Source organism: Peromyscus maniculatus, chromosome 8 (genome assembly GCF_049852395.1).
Source record: "Peromyscus maniculatus bairdii isolate BWxNUB_F1_BW_parent chromosome 8, HU_Pman_BW_mat_3.1, whole genome shotgun sequence".
NCBI classification, from domain to species: domain Eukaryota; kingdom Metazoa; phylum Chordata; class Mammalia; order Rodentia; family Cricetidae; genus Peromyscus; species Peromyscus maniculatus.
In genome coordinates, this window is record NC_134859.1 from 85,567,340 (window position 1) to 85,582,527 (window position 15,188).

Sequence of the window (15,188 nt, forward strand, 5' to 3'; positions counted from 1 at the left end):
AAGAAAATATCTGTGATATTCCTAATATTTATCAGACCACCATTGAGTTAGTTCAGTGTCAGCATCTTTTTTTAATGAATGTCCTGCTCAACTTCTGATATTCTAAACACCACCTCTCCTCCCCCCAAGGTTGAGCCGCATCTTCCATCATCAGAGTTTTAGAAACACTTGTTGAAAATGTGAAATTGCACTTATCTTAAGGAAGTTCATACTGCGGAGCTTCCGAGAAGCAAAGCTTTAACTTCCGAAATGAAATCCTTAACACGAGTCTTATTTTTGTTTTGGGCTTTTTTAAAAGTTCATAGAGACAACTGAGTTCCAAGCTAACTAAATACAAGTGCCGTCACTCTAAAATGAGCCCTTTGCCCCTAAGACAGAATTCACAGAAAAGTCACATTACGGAAAAGTAGCCACGGGCACCTCTGATGAACATAATTCCTATGGACACTGAGGCCGTGGTCCCAAAACAAGATTACTACATCTCAGGCTCGGTGCCAAATTCAGGGACGCCTCGAGAGTGCCCTTCCTTTGAAGATTCAAGGCGACCCATACACAGCCGTCGTCTCACAACCCCTAAGAAATAAAACTGAAGAGAATTTAGCACTTTCCCAAGCTGGGGGAGGGGGTGTCTGAGAACCGACACGCATTTAAATTAACAAAAAGAAATAAATAGAAGCAAAACCGAGATTCAGGAGGAAGCCGCGCCGTTGCGCGCACCGCTCGCTCGCTCGGGCTGCTCCGAGCCCGGCGCAGCCGCGCGGACCTCACCTTCCATGTCGCCGGCCGCGGGTGGCTCGGCTGCAGCTGTCGCTCAGGCTCCGCGGCCGCTCCACGTGCTCCTGCCGTGGGGACCCGCGCGGCTGGCGGGAGATTCCCGGCGCGGGGTGGCCCGGGGATGGCTCGGCGGCGGCGGTCGGCGCAGCTGCAGTTCGGGAGCCGGCCAGCAGCCGGTGCGCGGGGTTACAGCGGCGCTGGCTGGCCGCCGCTTTAAAGCACGCCCGGAGCGCCCGCGGGTTCCGCACCCTCAACCCACTTTTGAATGTCAAGCCTGAGGAACCCTGATCGTGTGGAAACAGTGCCTCAGTGATGGTCTCTGGACCGCTACTTCAAACACACCGGGGAGGAGGGCGCTGTCGCAGGGAGAGCAGTGTGAGCAAGCCCAACTTCCAGATTCGCCCGACGCGGACTGATCGGGAACTTTTCATCTAGACTCTGGAGATGAGAGTCATGAAAACTGTCCATGAGAATTCACTTTATTGAGTTATTTGTGGAGGTTTTCCCCCACCCTGGGGTTTTTTCATTTCAGATGGAGTAGCCCGCCACTGTGATCCCAGCATTTGAGAGGCTGAGGCAGGAGGATTGCCACGAAGTCCATCCAGGCCAGTCTGGGCTACAGTATGAGTCTTTTTCTCAGAAAACAAAACTTTAAAAGTCCTTGGCCCAGATTTACAGAGATAATTCAAAAGTACCTCGGCATTTACAGCACTCCGGCTGTTTCACTTGAGGGGACCACGCTCTCATTTTGCTATCCTTTCTGAGAACTGGTTGATTTACCACTGCTCAAAAAAGACATCTCTACATATGTGTTCATTTCCTACGAATCTTCTTTCTTCTAAATATGACACTTTACAAAAATACACATATGATGTGTCAGAAAAGTAAAGAGTGGAGCTATGTGGGGTAGCTGAAGTAAATCTAGGGGAGGTGTTGGCTCACAGAGACCTATCAGTCAACATCATTTCCCATCATCTGCACTTTAGAGAGGAAAACACTTGACTGGAGGAGGGGAAGGAGAAGTAACAACAAACAGTTTTTCAAAGCAGAGTGTTTCATCACCATCACACTGAAGCCTTAAGACATCCTCTCAAATGGGCACATCGAGAGAGGATGCCCAATGGTGTTGAAGGAATGATCCCACTTCCTCCTGTCATTCTCGCTAGAAAATTATATTGTTAATTATACAAATATATATATGAAGCAGGTGTGGTGGCAAACCCTTTCATCCCAGCATTCAGCAGTCTTAGAGTTTTCAAGCCAGCCTGGTCTACAGATCGAATTCCAGGACAGCCAGGGACTGCATAATAGAGAGATCCTATCTGAAAAATGACACACACACACACACACACACACACACACACACACGTGAGATTTAAGGTTGAGGATTTGTACATCAGTTACCCATACCAAAAAAAAATCATACTTGTGAGTTAAGCGAGCACACTGATGTTTTATGAAGCTAAGTTCATGTTAACTGGTGCCTTGGTATAGGTAGTCTGCATTATATACTATGTTGTGGGAATTCTACGTTTATGCACATATGCATATACAACATATAAGTGGCTTGAACTGGCTTTACAATCACAGAACCACAGCAGCATTGAGTTGGACATATGAGTTAGAGTTCTGCAGGAAAATATGGAGTTCAGAGAAATACTCTAAACACTAGTTTAATTTTAGTACTGAAAGGGGAAATTTGTTGTTTGTTAGTTTCTAAAAGCAAAAATAGCACATCAAAAGTAGCAGAAGAGGAACTGTAAACTTTCACAGGGATGATAAGGATGAATAGTTAATTGGTTGTTTAAAAGTTAGAAACTTTTGTGTTACATTGTTTAACACTTTGTGTTACAATGTTCTCTATATGTAACAGTAAACTGTTATCTGCTGTACACGATTATTCCAGACTACAGATACTTGAAGAGATAAATAAAAATCAGATTTATTTAGCTACTCCACCCTCAAGTAGGTGGAGCATAAATCTCCCCTCTGCATGTGTAAGGATCACATAGTGACATCCTTCCAAACAGTCAAGTAGGTAGAGGGAGGGGGTAACTTATAGTGGAAAAACCTGACAACCACCCCTTCAACCAGCTGAACACATTTAACATCAAAGATGCTAAAGCATGATATTAGTACTATCACTGATATGACGGATTGGGAATGTCATTTTACAGCTGCTGTCCTCACAAAAATCCACAATACTATAATGAGAAAAAACATCAACAAAGTCCAGTAGAGAGGCTTTCCACAAAATACTTCCTCATTTAAGGCTAAGTCAGGATCATCAAAGCAGTCATTAACTGTCAAAGTCAACACCCCCCACCCCAAAAAAAATGAAAGAAGAAAAAGGAAAAATCTGAGACACTGTCAATAACCCAGAGGAGCCTGGGAGACAAGACAAACATAATATGGAAGCCTGACTGTGTCTCTGGTCCAGCTGAACTAAGGTGAAAACTAAGAAAGTATGAATAAAGTATGAACTTTAATTAATAACACCGTATCATGCCAGGCATAGAGAAAGATGCATGCCTTTAATCCCAGCACTTGGGAGGCAGAGGCAGGTGGATCTCTGTGAGTTCAAGACCAGCCTGGTCCATAAAGCAAGTTTCTGGACAGCCAGGACTGTTATACAGAGAAACCCTATCTCAAAAAAAAAAAAAAAAAGACTGCTAGAGTATACATCTGTCCGAAGTATGAATATGTAATCTTCATGTTAGAATAGTAACTTGGATATCAGCATTATTGATTTATGTCTTGTATAAAATATGTCTCTCTCATTTCCTGAATTAGACGTAAATCAGTCAAAACTAGATGTCAAGAATAAAGAAAATCAACATAGATTTCACAAGTGTGCCCACCTCATGTAGCTTTCCCAGAGAGTAATATAACAACTAAGATTATTTTTTCTAGGCTTGCTGAGCATGCTGCTACATGCCTTTAATTCCAGCACTCAGAAGGCAGAGGCAGGCAGATCTCTGTGAGGCCAGCCAAGGATACACAGATAGACCCTGTTCTCAAAAGTAAGCCAATAAACAAAAATTTTTAAGTACAAAGTTTATTTTAAAAAAATACACAGATACTTTCAATACACAGACCACTACTCTATTTTTATTAAAGTTTTATTTTTTAATTATGTGTATATGGGAGGGATGGAGGATGTATAGGTGAATGCAAGTGTCCATGGAGTCCAGAAGAGGTCATCGGATCCCCTGGAGCTGGAGTTATAAGATTGTTGTAAGCTGTCCAACTGGGTACTGGAACTAGGGACCTCTGGAGAAGCAGAGAAACTCTTAACCACTGAGCTATCTCTCCTGCCCCACTATTCTATTTTTAAGACTTTTTTTTAAAAAATAGCTTAAAAATTAAAAATTTATTTTAAAAAATTTTAAAATTCTTAAAATTTTCATAGCAGTTGAAATTTAACACGTCAAGTTTGTAAGAATCCGTTGCAATAAGTGGGAAGTTATTAACACATTGTACATTTGGAAAATGCTTTGATTAAATCTGAAATGAGAGGTGTCTCAGCAGTTAAGAGCACTGGCTGCACTTCCAGAGGACCCATGTTTGATTCCAGCATCCAAAGACCGGCTCACAACCATCTTTAACTCCAGTTCCAGATCCAGCACCCTTTTCTGGCCTCGGTGGGCAGTGCATGCCTGTAGTGCACAGACAGACATGCACAGTTTTAACAGTTGAGACTAAACCATGAGTCTAGACGTAGTAACTGACAATGGGTGGATCTGACTCATTGACTCACATTTCACGCTTGTGCTATATAGATAAAATTAACAGTGACTAAAAATGAAATTACTGACAAAGGTTGCTCCTGGACCATCTGAGACAGTCCAAATACTGACTCGGCTCAAAGGAAATAAAACTGAAAACCCTTGATCTCACCCCAAATAACCATTCTGCACCCTATCTGAACCTTGGGCTCTCTTACCTGCCAACCTACTCAAAACCACTACTGAGGCTGGTGTCCTACTGCTAAGAAATAAACAATACATGGGGCCTTTCAGGTCACCTAAACAGTAGTCAAGATGGGGTTGACGATTCAGCTCAGTGAAGGTCCTGGGTTTGGTCCCAGCATGGGGCTGGGGGGAAGAACTTTGAAAGACTGTTTCGGACCTCCCTGATATTGCCTTATCTCACTTCAGCTGAGGAAAAGATCATTCGCTCTTGCCTTTTGGTGGGGCCCATTTTCTAAAGCAAAGTTACTTCCGAACAAATTTGCATAAGGGGATGTCCCTCTACCCCATCTCACACTCTAAGCTGAAAAATAAAGGTCCAACCTTCCTCCACGTGGGAAGGTCTGGGGGCACCCTTTTGGTGCACGGAAGACTCTTCGAGATCTCGGTTTTGTGTGCCAGAAGAACGCAATGTGTGAAGCTTTGACAGATCCGGCAACGCTCCGCTAGCTTTTATGTCAGACCGGGGAGTTCCCGAGCTGGAACCCCGCTTTTAGGAAATTCTCACAAACTTCTCCCTTCTTCAGATCCCCGGGCGATAGCATCCTCGGGCTGCTCGGCGCCACCACGGTCCTAGGGACCCACGGTGCTCTCGCGCCAGTTCCTTGAGCCCCTAGCCTGAGGAAGTCCCCGGGAGCCCTGCGCTGGCTTCCTTTACTCGCTCTGCACACGGCCAGGCCACCTAGAGGTGGAGCGCGGGAACGTGGCACCCGACCCGAGGTGCGAAAGGCTCGGCTGGTGCGGCGCCCCGCCACTGCGCGTGCGCCAGGGGGCGGGGGCTCGCCCTCTGCGCGCTCGCCCCGCCCCTCGCGCCGAGCCGGAACACGCAGGCGCCCTCGGGCGCAGCCGCCCCCGTGGTAGCCACGGACCGGTAGGGGCAATGCCCTCGGCGGTTTGCTTCGCTCTGTAGAGGAGCGATGGGGAGGCGTTGGGCCTGGCCTGAGGTAGGAGGGAACCCAGCTGTCGCCGCCGGTGCCTGAGCCGCGATGCTCGCGTGGGCCCTCGCCGCGCTGCTCTGCTCTCTCCTAGGAGGTGGGGCTTGGCCCGCAGGCTCCTCCCCTCTGCCTGAAGTTCCCCGCCCAGCCTCTCCTACGCCTCCCCTCGCCCTGCTCCCGGCTCAACCCTGGGTCCCCTAAACACTAATAAGTCAGAGGTTTTCTTTCCTCCGCAGTTGGATCGCAACGTCCTTCCTTATTCAGTAACAAAGGCATTGTTTACGGCACGGTAGGACGCCCAGGTAATAAGTGCCTCTGCTCACGCAAGGCCGGTCCCCAGAGCTGGGGATGCCGTGCACCAGCCTAGGTTCTTCCCTGGAGGGGAAAAGGGAGAGAGCCAGTGTGCCGTCTGCTCTGTACGCTGCAGTTCGGGAAGTTTGCATCATTTGGTCCTCAAAGCAACAGCTAGTCTTCTATCCCAGTATTCATCGCGGGTTCTAGTGCTTTGATGCCACCTCTCTTCCAAATACTTCTGCTTTGTCATGGGTGAAGCCACTTAGCGGGGGTGGACGTCCCTCTGGAAGGCTCGTCTCTCCTTGTAGTAACCAGCTCTACTCATTCATCAAGCCCCAGCTACCATGTTACTCTCTGTAGTTTAACTTTCCGAATCCTAACCACTAGACCACCAGAGGTCCTGAGTTCAATTCCCAGCACCCACATGGTGGCTCGCAACCATCTGTAATGAGATCTGACACCCTTTTCTGTATACATAATAAATAAATAAATCTAAAAAAAAAGAAAGAAAAATTAACTTTCCCACACGCCTACAGGAAAAATTTTGAGATAACTTGGAGCCACGTCATTGTATTGTTTTTAGGACGTCTCCGCACTTAAGGCCTTTCCCTTCCTAGCGCTACAACTACACCAGAGTAGATTCAGACTCTTGCAATGGTTGGGCCTTAAAATAAAGCTCTTTTTGAGATCACGTACTGTCACTGCTGCTACCAATTGAGTCAGCATCGATCTCTGCAGAACGCCTTCCTAGTAAGCTCTTCACGGGACAACAGGAAGCACAAGTGAAATACCATGTTTTCAGTTTTGAAATAGTTTGTCAGTCAAGCTCACGTCCTCTGAACATTAATTCCACGATCCCTTCAAACAATGATTGGAGCTATTTATGAATGTGTACATTGTAAGGAACTTACATACATTTTAATATACTGTCACAGAATTATATATGTGTGTATGTATATGTGTGTATATGTATATATACATACATACATACACATATATATGTATATATACATATATATATATAAAACCGACAAGGTGCAGTTCAAAGGCTTACTATGAGAAGCAAAAAGGACTTCATTTCTAAATGACAACTAGCAACCAGCATGTTATGACCGCTTTTGAAATACTGAAATCCAGAAAGAATAAATTGGTGTCATTGGGACAAAGCAATAGAAATGTGTTTCGTTATTTTGTTGTATGATGTAGTTATGGAAAAATTTATTTTGTCACAGTGAAAATATATGTGAAGTTACATCAGGATAGCCCTGTCCTTGTTTGTATGGACGCTAACCGTGCTAGTAAAGAAACAGTGGACCCCGCCTACTTATGGATTGGGCCAAATGAAAATACATTAACAGGTAAATTATTTTAACATATTTTAATGATGTGAACATTGGTTTTTTTAAAGTGCTGTCATTGTTGAAAAGAATGAATTTAATTTAAACATTTATTAAATTTATTTTATTTTTATGTATATTTTATTTTCTTGCCTACATGAATGTATGTGTACTACATGCATGCCTGATGCCCTTGGAGATCAGAAGAGGGTATTAGATCCCATGGAACTAGAGTTACTAATGGTTGTGAACCACCCTGTGGGTGCTGAGAATAGAACTCAGGTCCTCTTCAAGAGCAACAAGCACTCTTAAATATTGGGCAAACTTTCCATCCCCAACAAATTTAATTTTAACTGTAATTAAATTGCTTAACATTTAGACAAATTGAAATTTTTCTTGGCCTGTGACTTAAGTTTTTCCTATGCAAAAACTAAAGAAGATCCAAAGGATGGCACAGGCCTGTGAGGAAAATACTCAAGAAGTTGAGACAGGAGGATTACAAGTTTGAAGGTAGCCTGAGCTAACCAAAGAGATATGTTTTTGTTATTTTTTCCCCCAGTGCTTGGAATTGAATCCAGAGTCTTCCTCTCAAGCACATTCTTCCACTGTGCTGTCCTACCCTCAGGAAGATAATTTTGTACCTTACTTCCCAAAGCTGCTCAAAACTTTTCATAACTGCTAAAGTTTACCCATGAAACGCCAGTAATATGAGATAATATGTAATTTTTCATGTTAGAAGAGTACCTTAGGATATCAGCATTATTAATTTGTGTCTTATGTAAGTATATATGTATATATAATTTACTGAATTGCTGACATAAATCAGTCAAAACTAGATGGCAACAAATAGATTAACATAGATTTCACAAGAATACCCAGCTTGCGTAGCTTTTCCATAGAGTAACAGGACAATTAAGATTTTCTTTTGTGCTATTGGGCATAGTGCCCCACTCTTTCAATCCCAGCACTCAGAAGGCAGAGGCAGGCGGATCTCTGTGAGTTCAAGGCCAGCCAGAGCTATACAGTGAGACCCTGTCTTAAAAAAAATTTTTTATTGGGTTTTTGAAGTTGAAATATTCTATTTTTTTTTGCCATGTTTGTTTATAGTCCTGGGTTTACTGAATAGTTTAAGTTACCTGTTAAGTAACCAAGGAATTCCCTTTTTCTGTTTAGGGAATGGCCAAATAAATGTAACAAACACAGGAAAACTGATAGTGAAAGATTTTATGGAGTCATTATCTGGACTTTACACATGTACTCTTTCATATAAGACTATCAAAGCAGAAACCCAAGAAGAAACTACAATAAAGAAGAGATATGACTTTATGATCTTTGGTAACAATATAATTATATACTTATAATATAATAATTGTAGAAGCAAATGAGCCATTTCTCCAGTCCCCCAAAAACATTCATTTCTTTTTTTTTAAGATTTATTTATTTATTATGTATACAATGTTCTGCCTGTATGTATGTCTCCACGCCAGGCCAGAAGAGGGCACCCGATCTCATTACAGATGGTTGTGAGCCACTATGTGGTTGCTGGGAATTGAACTCAGGTCCTCAGGAAGAGCAGCCAGTGCTCTTAACCTCTGAGCCATCTCTCCAGCCCCCCCCAAAAAAAAAATTCTTGTGTGTTTAAGATGTATTATGTGTATGTGTGTGAATTATGTGCATATGAGTGCAGGTATCAGCAGAGTCCAGAAAAGGATGACCTGGAGATGTAAGTACAGGCAGGTATGAGCTACCTGATTGTGGGTGCTGGGCACCACAGCTCTTAACTATTAAGCTATCTCTTCAGAGCCTCCAGGGTTTCCTTGATATGTTAACTTACCTGTATTGCCATCTCACAGAAGCCACTTCTCCTAAGTAGCTAGACATCAAATGACAGTGACATTTTTTTCGTTAAAATTATTAGTTATGCCGGGTGGTGGTGGCGGCGGTGGTACACGCCTTTGATCTCAGCACTTGGGAGGCAGAGCCAGGCGGATCTCTGTGAGTTCGAGGCCAGCCTGGTCTACAGAGTGAGATCCAGGACAGGCACCAAAAGTACACAGAGAAACCCTGTCTCAAAAAAAAAAAAAAAAAGTATTAGTTGTATGTATGTTGTAAACAAACTTATGGAGTATTTTATTAGATAAGTAAATTTTCTACACTGATTTGCAAGATTAATGATGTTTAGTATTACATGTTTTTGAAATTTTTTAATAGCAGAAATTAATGCAAGGCACAATTGTTTTTATTCTCACCTTTTTCTAAAGCCTATAGGGAACCTGATTATTCTTACCACATGGCTGTGCGTTTTACCACAAAATCTTGTGTAGGAAGATATAATGACCTGCTCTTTAGAGTGCTGAAGAAAATCTTGGATAATTTAATCTCTGATTTGTCGTGCCATGTCATAGAACCATCATATAAGTGCCATTCTGTTAAAATTCCAGAACGTGACTTCGTGTACGAGCTATTCATAGCCTTTCAAGGTGAAACAATTTTACGACATTAATTTTATAACCGTAGTCGAAAACCATGATAGATTATAAAAATCATTGCCGTGTAAATATAAGAGGTCTCATAAAAAACAGATTTAAGGTGTTTGCTAAGCATTAATATACACTGTTGCCTGGTTGAAGTTTTAAAAGTCAGCTGACAAGCCAGGCGGTGGTGGCGCACGCCTTTAATCCCAGCACTGGGGAGACAGAGCCAGGCGGATCTCTGTGAGTTCGAGGCCAGCCTGATCTACAGAGCGAGATCCAGGAAAGGCACCAAAGCTACACAGAGAAACCCTGTCTTGAAAAAAAAAAAAAAAAAAAGTCAGCAGAGTAGTCGCTTACCTTCAAATATTATATTGTTTATCATTTAAAGTCAGTACCATTTTATTAACATAACCTTTATGCAATTTGAGAAATGATGTTTTATTGTTTTTTTTTTATTTTTGAGGACGTACAAGGAGTAACCAAGCCCAATCTATTTCCATGCTCGAGTCCTGTAGTACTTCCACTAGCCCCCAGATGGAGTCAAGTCCCAGTGCACGGTTATTCAAAGGGCAGGCCTCGCTTTGCTCTTTGATTAGGTAGCTGGGTTAAACGTGCACGTGCCTGCACACCAGCCCGAGCATTCGGGGCGTTGCTAGAGTGTGTGTGTGTCTGTCGTGTTTTCCTCTCCAGTGAATCCTTTTGCACCAGGCTGGAAAAGTGTGTGCAACGACTCTAACGACTGTGAAGATGCCACTAATCGTAACATCCTCAAGGTGAGCTCTCATCGTGAGGGGAAAGCACTTGAGTGACCTGGAAAGCTTTTGGTAAATGCTTTGTCTATTAATAGGAGTTCAAGGTCATCTTCAGCTACGCGGTGAGTTCAAGATGTTACAACAAATTCGTGCATGCGGGTGTGCATGTGCACACCAGCGCAGGTCCATAGGGATGTGTGGAGGCTACAGTACCACCGCAGGTGTCAATCTCAGGAGCACTGTCTCCTCCTTTGAGACAGGGTCTCTTCCCAATTAGGCTCGACTCTCTGTCCAGCAAGCCCCAGGAATCTTCCTGTCTCCCCCACACCCCCCAGCACTGGGATGACAGGCAAGGAAAATGCTTGGCCAGCTGAGCTATACCCAACTGTCTTCCTTAACCTCCTTGAAAGGACCAAGCAGATGCCATAACAGGCTGATCAGTCTTCTCTCAGAGATCAGGCCTCAATTTCAGTTTCCTGAGACTGAGCAAGCAGTTTCTGGGAGGGCCGTGAACAAAAGACATATAGTCCTTGCAGTAGCTCCCTTTCTGCACGTACTCTGGCTGCTCAAAGTTCAGCCAGATGTTTACTGTCTGGGACCCCTCACCAACTTAGAGTTATGTGCATGAGTCAAGGACAGAGCCTGGACCACTGAGCCAGCCCCCACAGTCAGTACATGCTTGGCCAGCCAGCCCCCATGGTGGCCCAAGGACAAAGCCTGGGACTTGTGCTGGACTGCCCCCAAAGTGATAATTGTAACCACCAACCAGTAAATTCAAAGGTTACATACCCTCACCCAATTAAAAGAGAACAGAGATAAAAATAAACCAATCTGAGTTGTACCCATGCAACCCCCCCCAACCCCCTGAAGGGCTTGTAGTTTTTGCCTTTAAAAAGCTAGCCACACAAAGAAAGAGCAACTCCTCCCTGCCTCACTGTATTGGGTTAGGAATGAGTTCCCTGTCTAGACTTGTATCTACAGAATAACCTTGCTGTTGCATTCTGGACATCCAAGGTCTTCGGTGGTCTCTTTGGGGTCACAATCTGGGCATAATACTCCTCATGTATAAATTAGCAATAACTAGTAAAGTCAAAGCTAGACTAATTTTAGGTTTTAACATAGATTTTTCAGGACTTCATCTAATGCATGAGCAAGAAATACTTCTGCTACATTTTATAGCCTGTGATTCATGAGAAGGAGTTTGGTTATTGCATTAGTAATTGTAATTTTCTCTGGTATTTCTAAATCTTAGGCAAGAGATCGGATAGAAGAATTTTTTCGGAGCCAAGCATACATTTTATACCATCACTTTAATAAAACTATACCAGCTATGCATTTTGTGGACCACAGTTTTCAAGTAGTACGAATAGATAACTGTCGACCAGGCTTTGGGAAAAATGAAGGTCTACACAGCAATTGTGCCAGCTGTTGCGGTAATTATAAAATATAAAAAAAACACCTAAATATCTGCATGTTCCGGAGAAAAGATGCGTGTTCCCGGAGAAATGACTCACCGGGATTATTAAACTGGATTTTTTTTTGGGGGGGTGGGGGTTCGAGACAGGGTTTCTCTGATTAGTTTTGGTGCCTGTCCTGGATCTCACTCTGTAGCCCAGGCTGGCCTCGAACTCACAGAGATCCGCCTGGCTCTGCCTCCCGAGTTCTGGGATTAAAGGCGTGGGCCACCACCTGGCATACTGGATCTTTTCATTGATTCTTTCATAGAAAAGAGAAGTCAAAAACTTTAAAGCCCAAATTTCTAAATATAATCATCCTAATGTATATTCTTTGTACCTTTCTCTTTTATATTCCAGCACATTTCCATGGTGTTCTGACATACAATACTATTCTGTGCAGAACAGCAGAATGGTCCTGCCTGGGAAGCAGAGAGCTAGGACACGAGGTAGAAACTGCAGGCAGGCACTTATAAATGAGGCGCTGAGAAGGCCTTGCGAATACTGATAAAAGGGAAAATACAGTATTCTAACTCTTCCCTGTAGCAGGCTTTCTTAGACCGCCAGCTCTCAGATAATGACACGCAGATTTATTATTAGTTATGAATGCTCAGCCTTAGTTTAGGCTTGTCCCACTACCTCTTAAAACGTATTGTAACCTGTTTTTCTTCATCTGTGTTTTACCTTGGGGCTTTTTACCTTTGTTTCATTCCGTACCTACAACTCCATGTCTGCCTGGCTGGCGTCTGCCTGCCTGGCCGGCCCCAGGCATCTCCCTTTTTTTCTCCATTATTCTCTTCTCTCATTCTCTCCTGAGCCTAGATTCCTCCTCCTCCTTATTCTCTCTGCCTGCCAGCCCCGCCTATCCCTCTCCTGCCTGGCTATTGACGGTTCAGCTTTTTATTAGACCAATCAGGTGCCTTAGGCAGGCAGAGCAACACATCTCTACATTGTTAAACAAATGCAGCATAAACAAATGTAACACACCTTTACATAGTTAAAGTCACATTCTGCAGCATAAACAGATATAACACATCCTTGTACAGTTAAAGTCATAGTCCACAACACTCCCCTGTTTTTAGGATTATCACATTACAGAGTTCGAGGTAATCTTCACAACTTTATTGGCTGAACTAGTGTGTGTGTCCTATGTAGGAAAGGTGTAATATTGAAGATGCTTTTGTATTGTTGATCTGCGGTATCTGTGAACTATGTTGACTGACAGACGGCTTGTGTTTTCCCTTGCAGTGGTCTGTAGTCCTGGAACATTCAGTCCTGATGTGGATGTCACCTGTCAGATCTGTGTTTCTGTCCATTCATACGGAGCTAAATCTTGCCCATAAACTTCAAGACCAGAGATGAAAGCATGGTTACTTGCCTCTGAAGGTGGGACAAAGATTTGTTCACATCTGAGAGCATCATAGATACGTCCATAAATAAGATCTGTAAGAGCAAAACTTTGGGAATGTGCGCTTTAGAAACAACAGAAAAGCGTTGACATGGCATTTCTGAGAAGGAGTTGAATTCAGTGTCCCCAGTGTATGAGCAGAAGTGAAGTGTTAGTGGGTACTTTAAATGAAATATGTTCTGTTGTCTACAAACTAAAACATGCTTTGTACCTAGTACTATAGTAAGGTCAAATGAGTGGCAAAGTACGATACAATAAAAAATTTCTATTTTCCATATATTCATTTGTTAAAATGACTTCTATCAAGACACACAGAATACCCTTTTTAATTTGTTTTTTAATGCCAGGCAATGGTGACTCATACCTTTAATCCCAGCATTCAGAAGGCAGAGGCAGGTGAATCTGAGTTCAAGGCCAGCCTGGTCTACAGAGCAAGTTCCAGGATGGCCAGGGCTACACAGAGAAACCCTGTTTTGAAAAGCAAAAAATAAGTGTTTAGACTTACTTTATCGTATGTGTATGTTTGTTTTGCCAGCATGTATATCCGGCACCAGATATGTGCTTGGTACCTTCCGAGACCAAAAGAAGGCATTGGATCCCCCAGAACTGGAGTTACAGAAGGTTGTAAAGCCTCATGTGGGTGCTGGGAATCCAACCCAAGTCTTCAGGAAGAAAAGCCAGTGCTCTTAACCACTGAGCCATCTCTCCAGCACCCACAGTACTTTTGAAATTAGAACTAAACAAGCTACTTTAGTCCCTTTGATTTTATTTTTTAACAGTTCATAGAATCATGTTTAATACAGGCTTAGATTTACAGAAAATGAAACAAGTGATATGTAGCTCCACATATCCCTCCATGTACACTTGTCCTCCCCCACACATTCCCCTATTACTATTCGCTGTAATCCATGGTTCACATTAAAGTTTTGTTCTTCATGTTACAGGTTTGGACAAAGGTGTAGTGATGTATTCAACATTGAGCTTCATATAAAATAGTTTCACCACACTGAAAATCCACTATGCTCCGCTTGCTCCTCTCTCTGCTCGCTCCCTCCCCATCCTGACTCCCTGACTCTCCTCATCAGCATCTTCTTTTGTTGTTGTTTTGCTTTTCAAGACAGGGTTTCTCTGTCCTGGATCTCACTCTGTAGTCCAGGCTGGCCTCGAACTCACAGAGATCCGCCTGCCTCTGCTTCCCAAGTGCTGGGATTAAAGGCATGCACCACCACCACCACCACCACCACCACCACCACCACCACCACCTGGCCATCTTTTTATTGTCTTTATAGTTTTACCTTTTCCTAAATGCTGGGTAGTTGGGATTATACAATGCATTGACTCTTCAGATTGGCTTCTTTTCGCTCAGCACTATGCATTTTAGGTTCCTTTATGTCTTTTTATGACCTGATAGCTTATTATTATTGCTGAGTAATTTCTTCCATGGTATAAATACAGCTGCCATGAACATCTGTGTGCAATTTTTGTGTGGATATAGTTTCAGCTCAGTTAATAGTTAGAAATGTGGCGATTGGCTAAGATGGGACGACGTGTCTGGTTTTGTGAGAGACAAGAACACTACCAACCAAAGTCACCATTTCATGGTCTTGCTCCTCCTCACCAGCATTTGGTACTGTCAGTTTTGGGGTGGGGAATAGTCACTCTAACACAGGGAGCGGGTATTTCCTTTTTGTTTTAATTCCCAAATTCTTAAAACTCTTAAGCCGTCTGATACCTAGCGTCTTTTTGTATGGTCACTTGATCTCTGTTTCTGTAGGTTATTATTTGGTGT

At 43.3% G+C, this 15,188-nt stretch overlaps 2 protein-coding genes across 6 annotated transcripts in view; one reads left to right on the forward strand and one right to left on the reverse strand.

The window, feature by feature from the left end:
* The window catches only part of Ikzf3 (IKAROS family zinc finger 3), a 100,844-nt gene extending 99,739 nt beyond the window's left edge, over positions 1–1,105 (reverse strand). For 2 of the 4 annotated variants that reach the window (XM_076543304.1, XM_076543303.1), the window contains exon 1: positions 769–1,102. In XM_076543304.1, coding sequence (XP_076399419.1) covers positions 769–775 — 7 coding nt within the window. In that variant the 5' untranslated portion in view covers positions 776–1,102. Of the gene's footprint in view, positions 1–768 lie in introns of all 4 variants that reach the window. The other 2 variants (XM_076543306.1, XM_076543305.1) reach the window with 2 other exon arrangements.
* Positions 1,106–5,554: 4,449 nt separating this feature from the next.
* On the forward strand, positions 5,555–13,678 carry Zpbp2 (zona pellucida binding protein 2). 2 transcript variants are annotated; one of them, XM_006971833.4, is made up of 8 exons: positions 5,555–5,777; positions 5,917–5,982; positions 7,207–7,332; positions 8,485–8,646; positions 9,573–9,791; positions 10,476–10,558; positions 11,790–11,970; positions 13,240–13,678. In XM_006971833.4, exons 1-8 carry the CDS (start codon positions 5,732–5,734, stop codon positions 13,332–13,334), a joined length of 978 nt encoding a protein of 325 aa, XP_006971895.1. In that variant the 5' UTR covers positions 5,555–5,731; the 3' UTR covers positions 13,335–13,678. The 2 variants fall into 2 exon arrangements, with proteins under 2 accessions (XP_006971895.1, XP_006971896.1); XM_006971834.4 differs by lacking the exon at positions 9,573–9,791 and having other exon boundaries at positions 5,560–5,777.
* The last annotated feature ends 1,510 nt before the right edge of the window (positions 13,679–15,188 follow it).

Coding starts and splice junctions, on each gene's coding strand:
- Zpbp2 (XM_006971833.4), top strand. CDS start 5,732: ATGCTCGCGTGGGCCCTCGCCGCGCTGCTCTGCTCTCTCCTAGGAG. Junction 5,983..7,206: donor CGGCACGGTAGGACGCCCAG/GTAATAAGTGCC, acceptor ATTTTGTCACAG/TGAAAATATATGTGAAGTTA. Junction 7,333..8,484: donor AAATGAAAATACATTAACAG/GTAAATTATTTT, acceptor TTTTCTGTTTAG/GGAATGGCCAAATAAATGTA.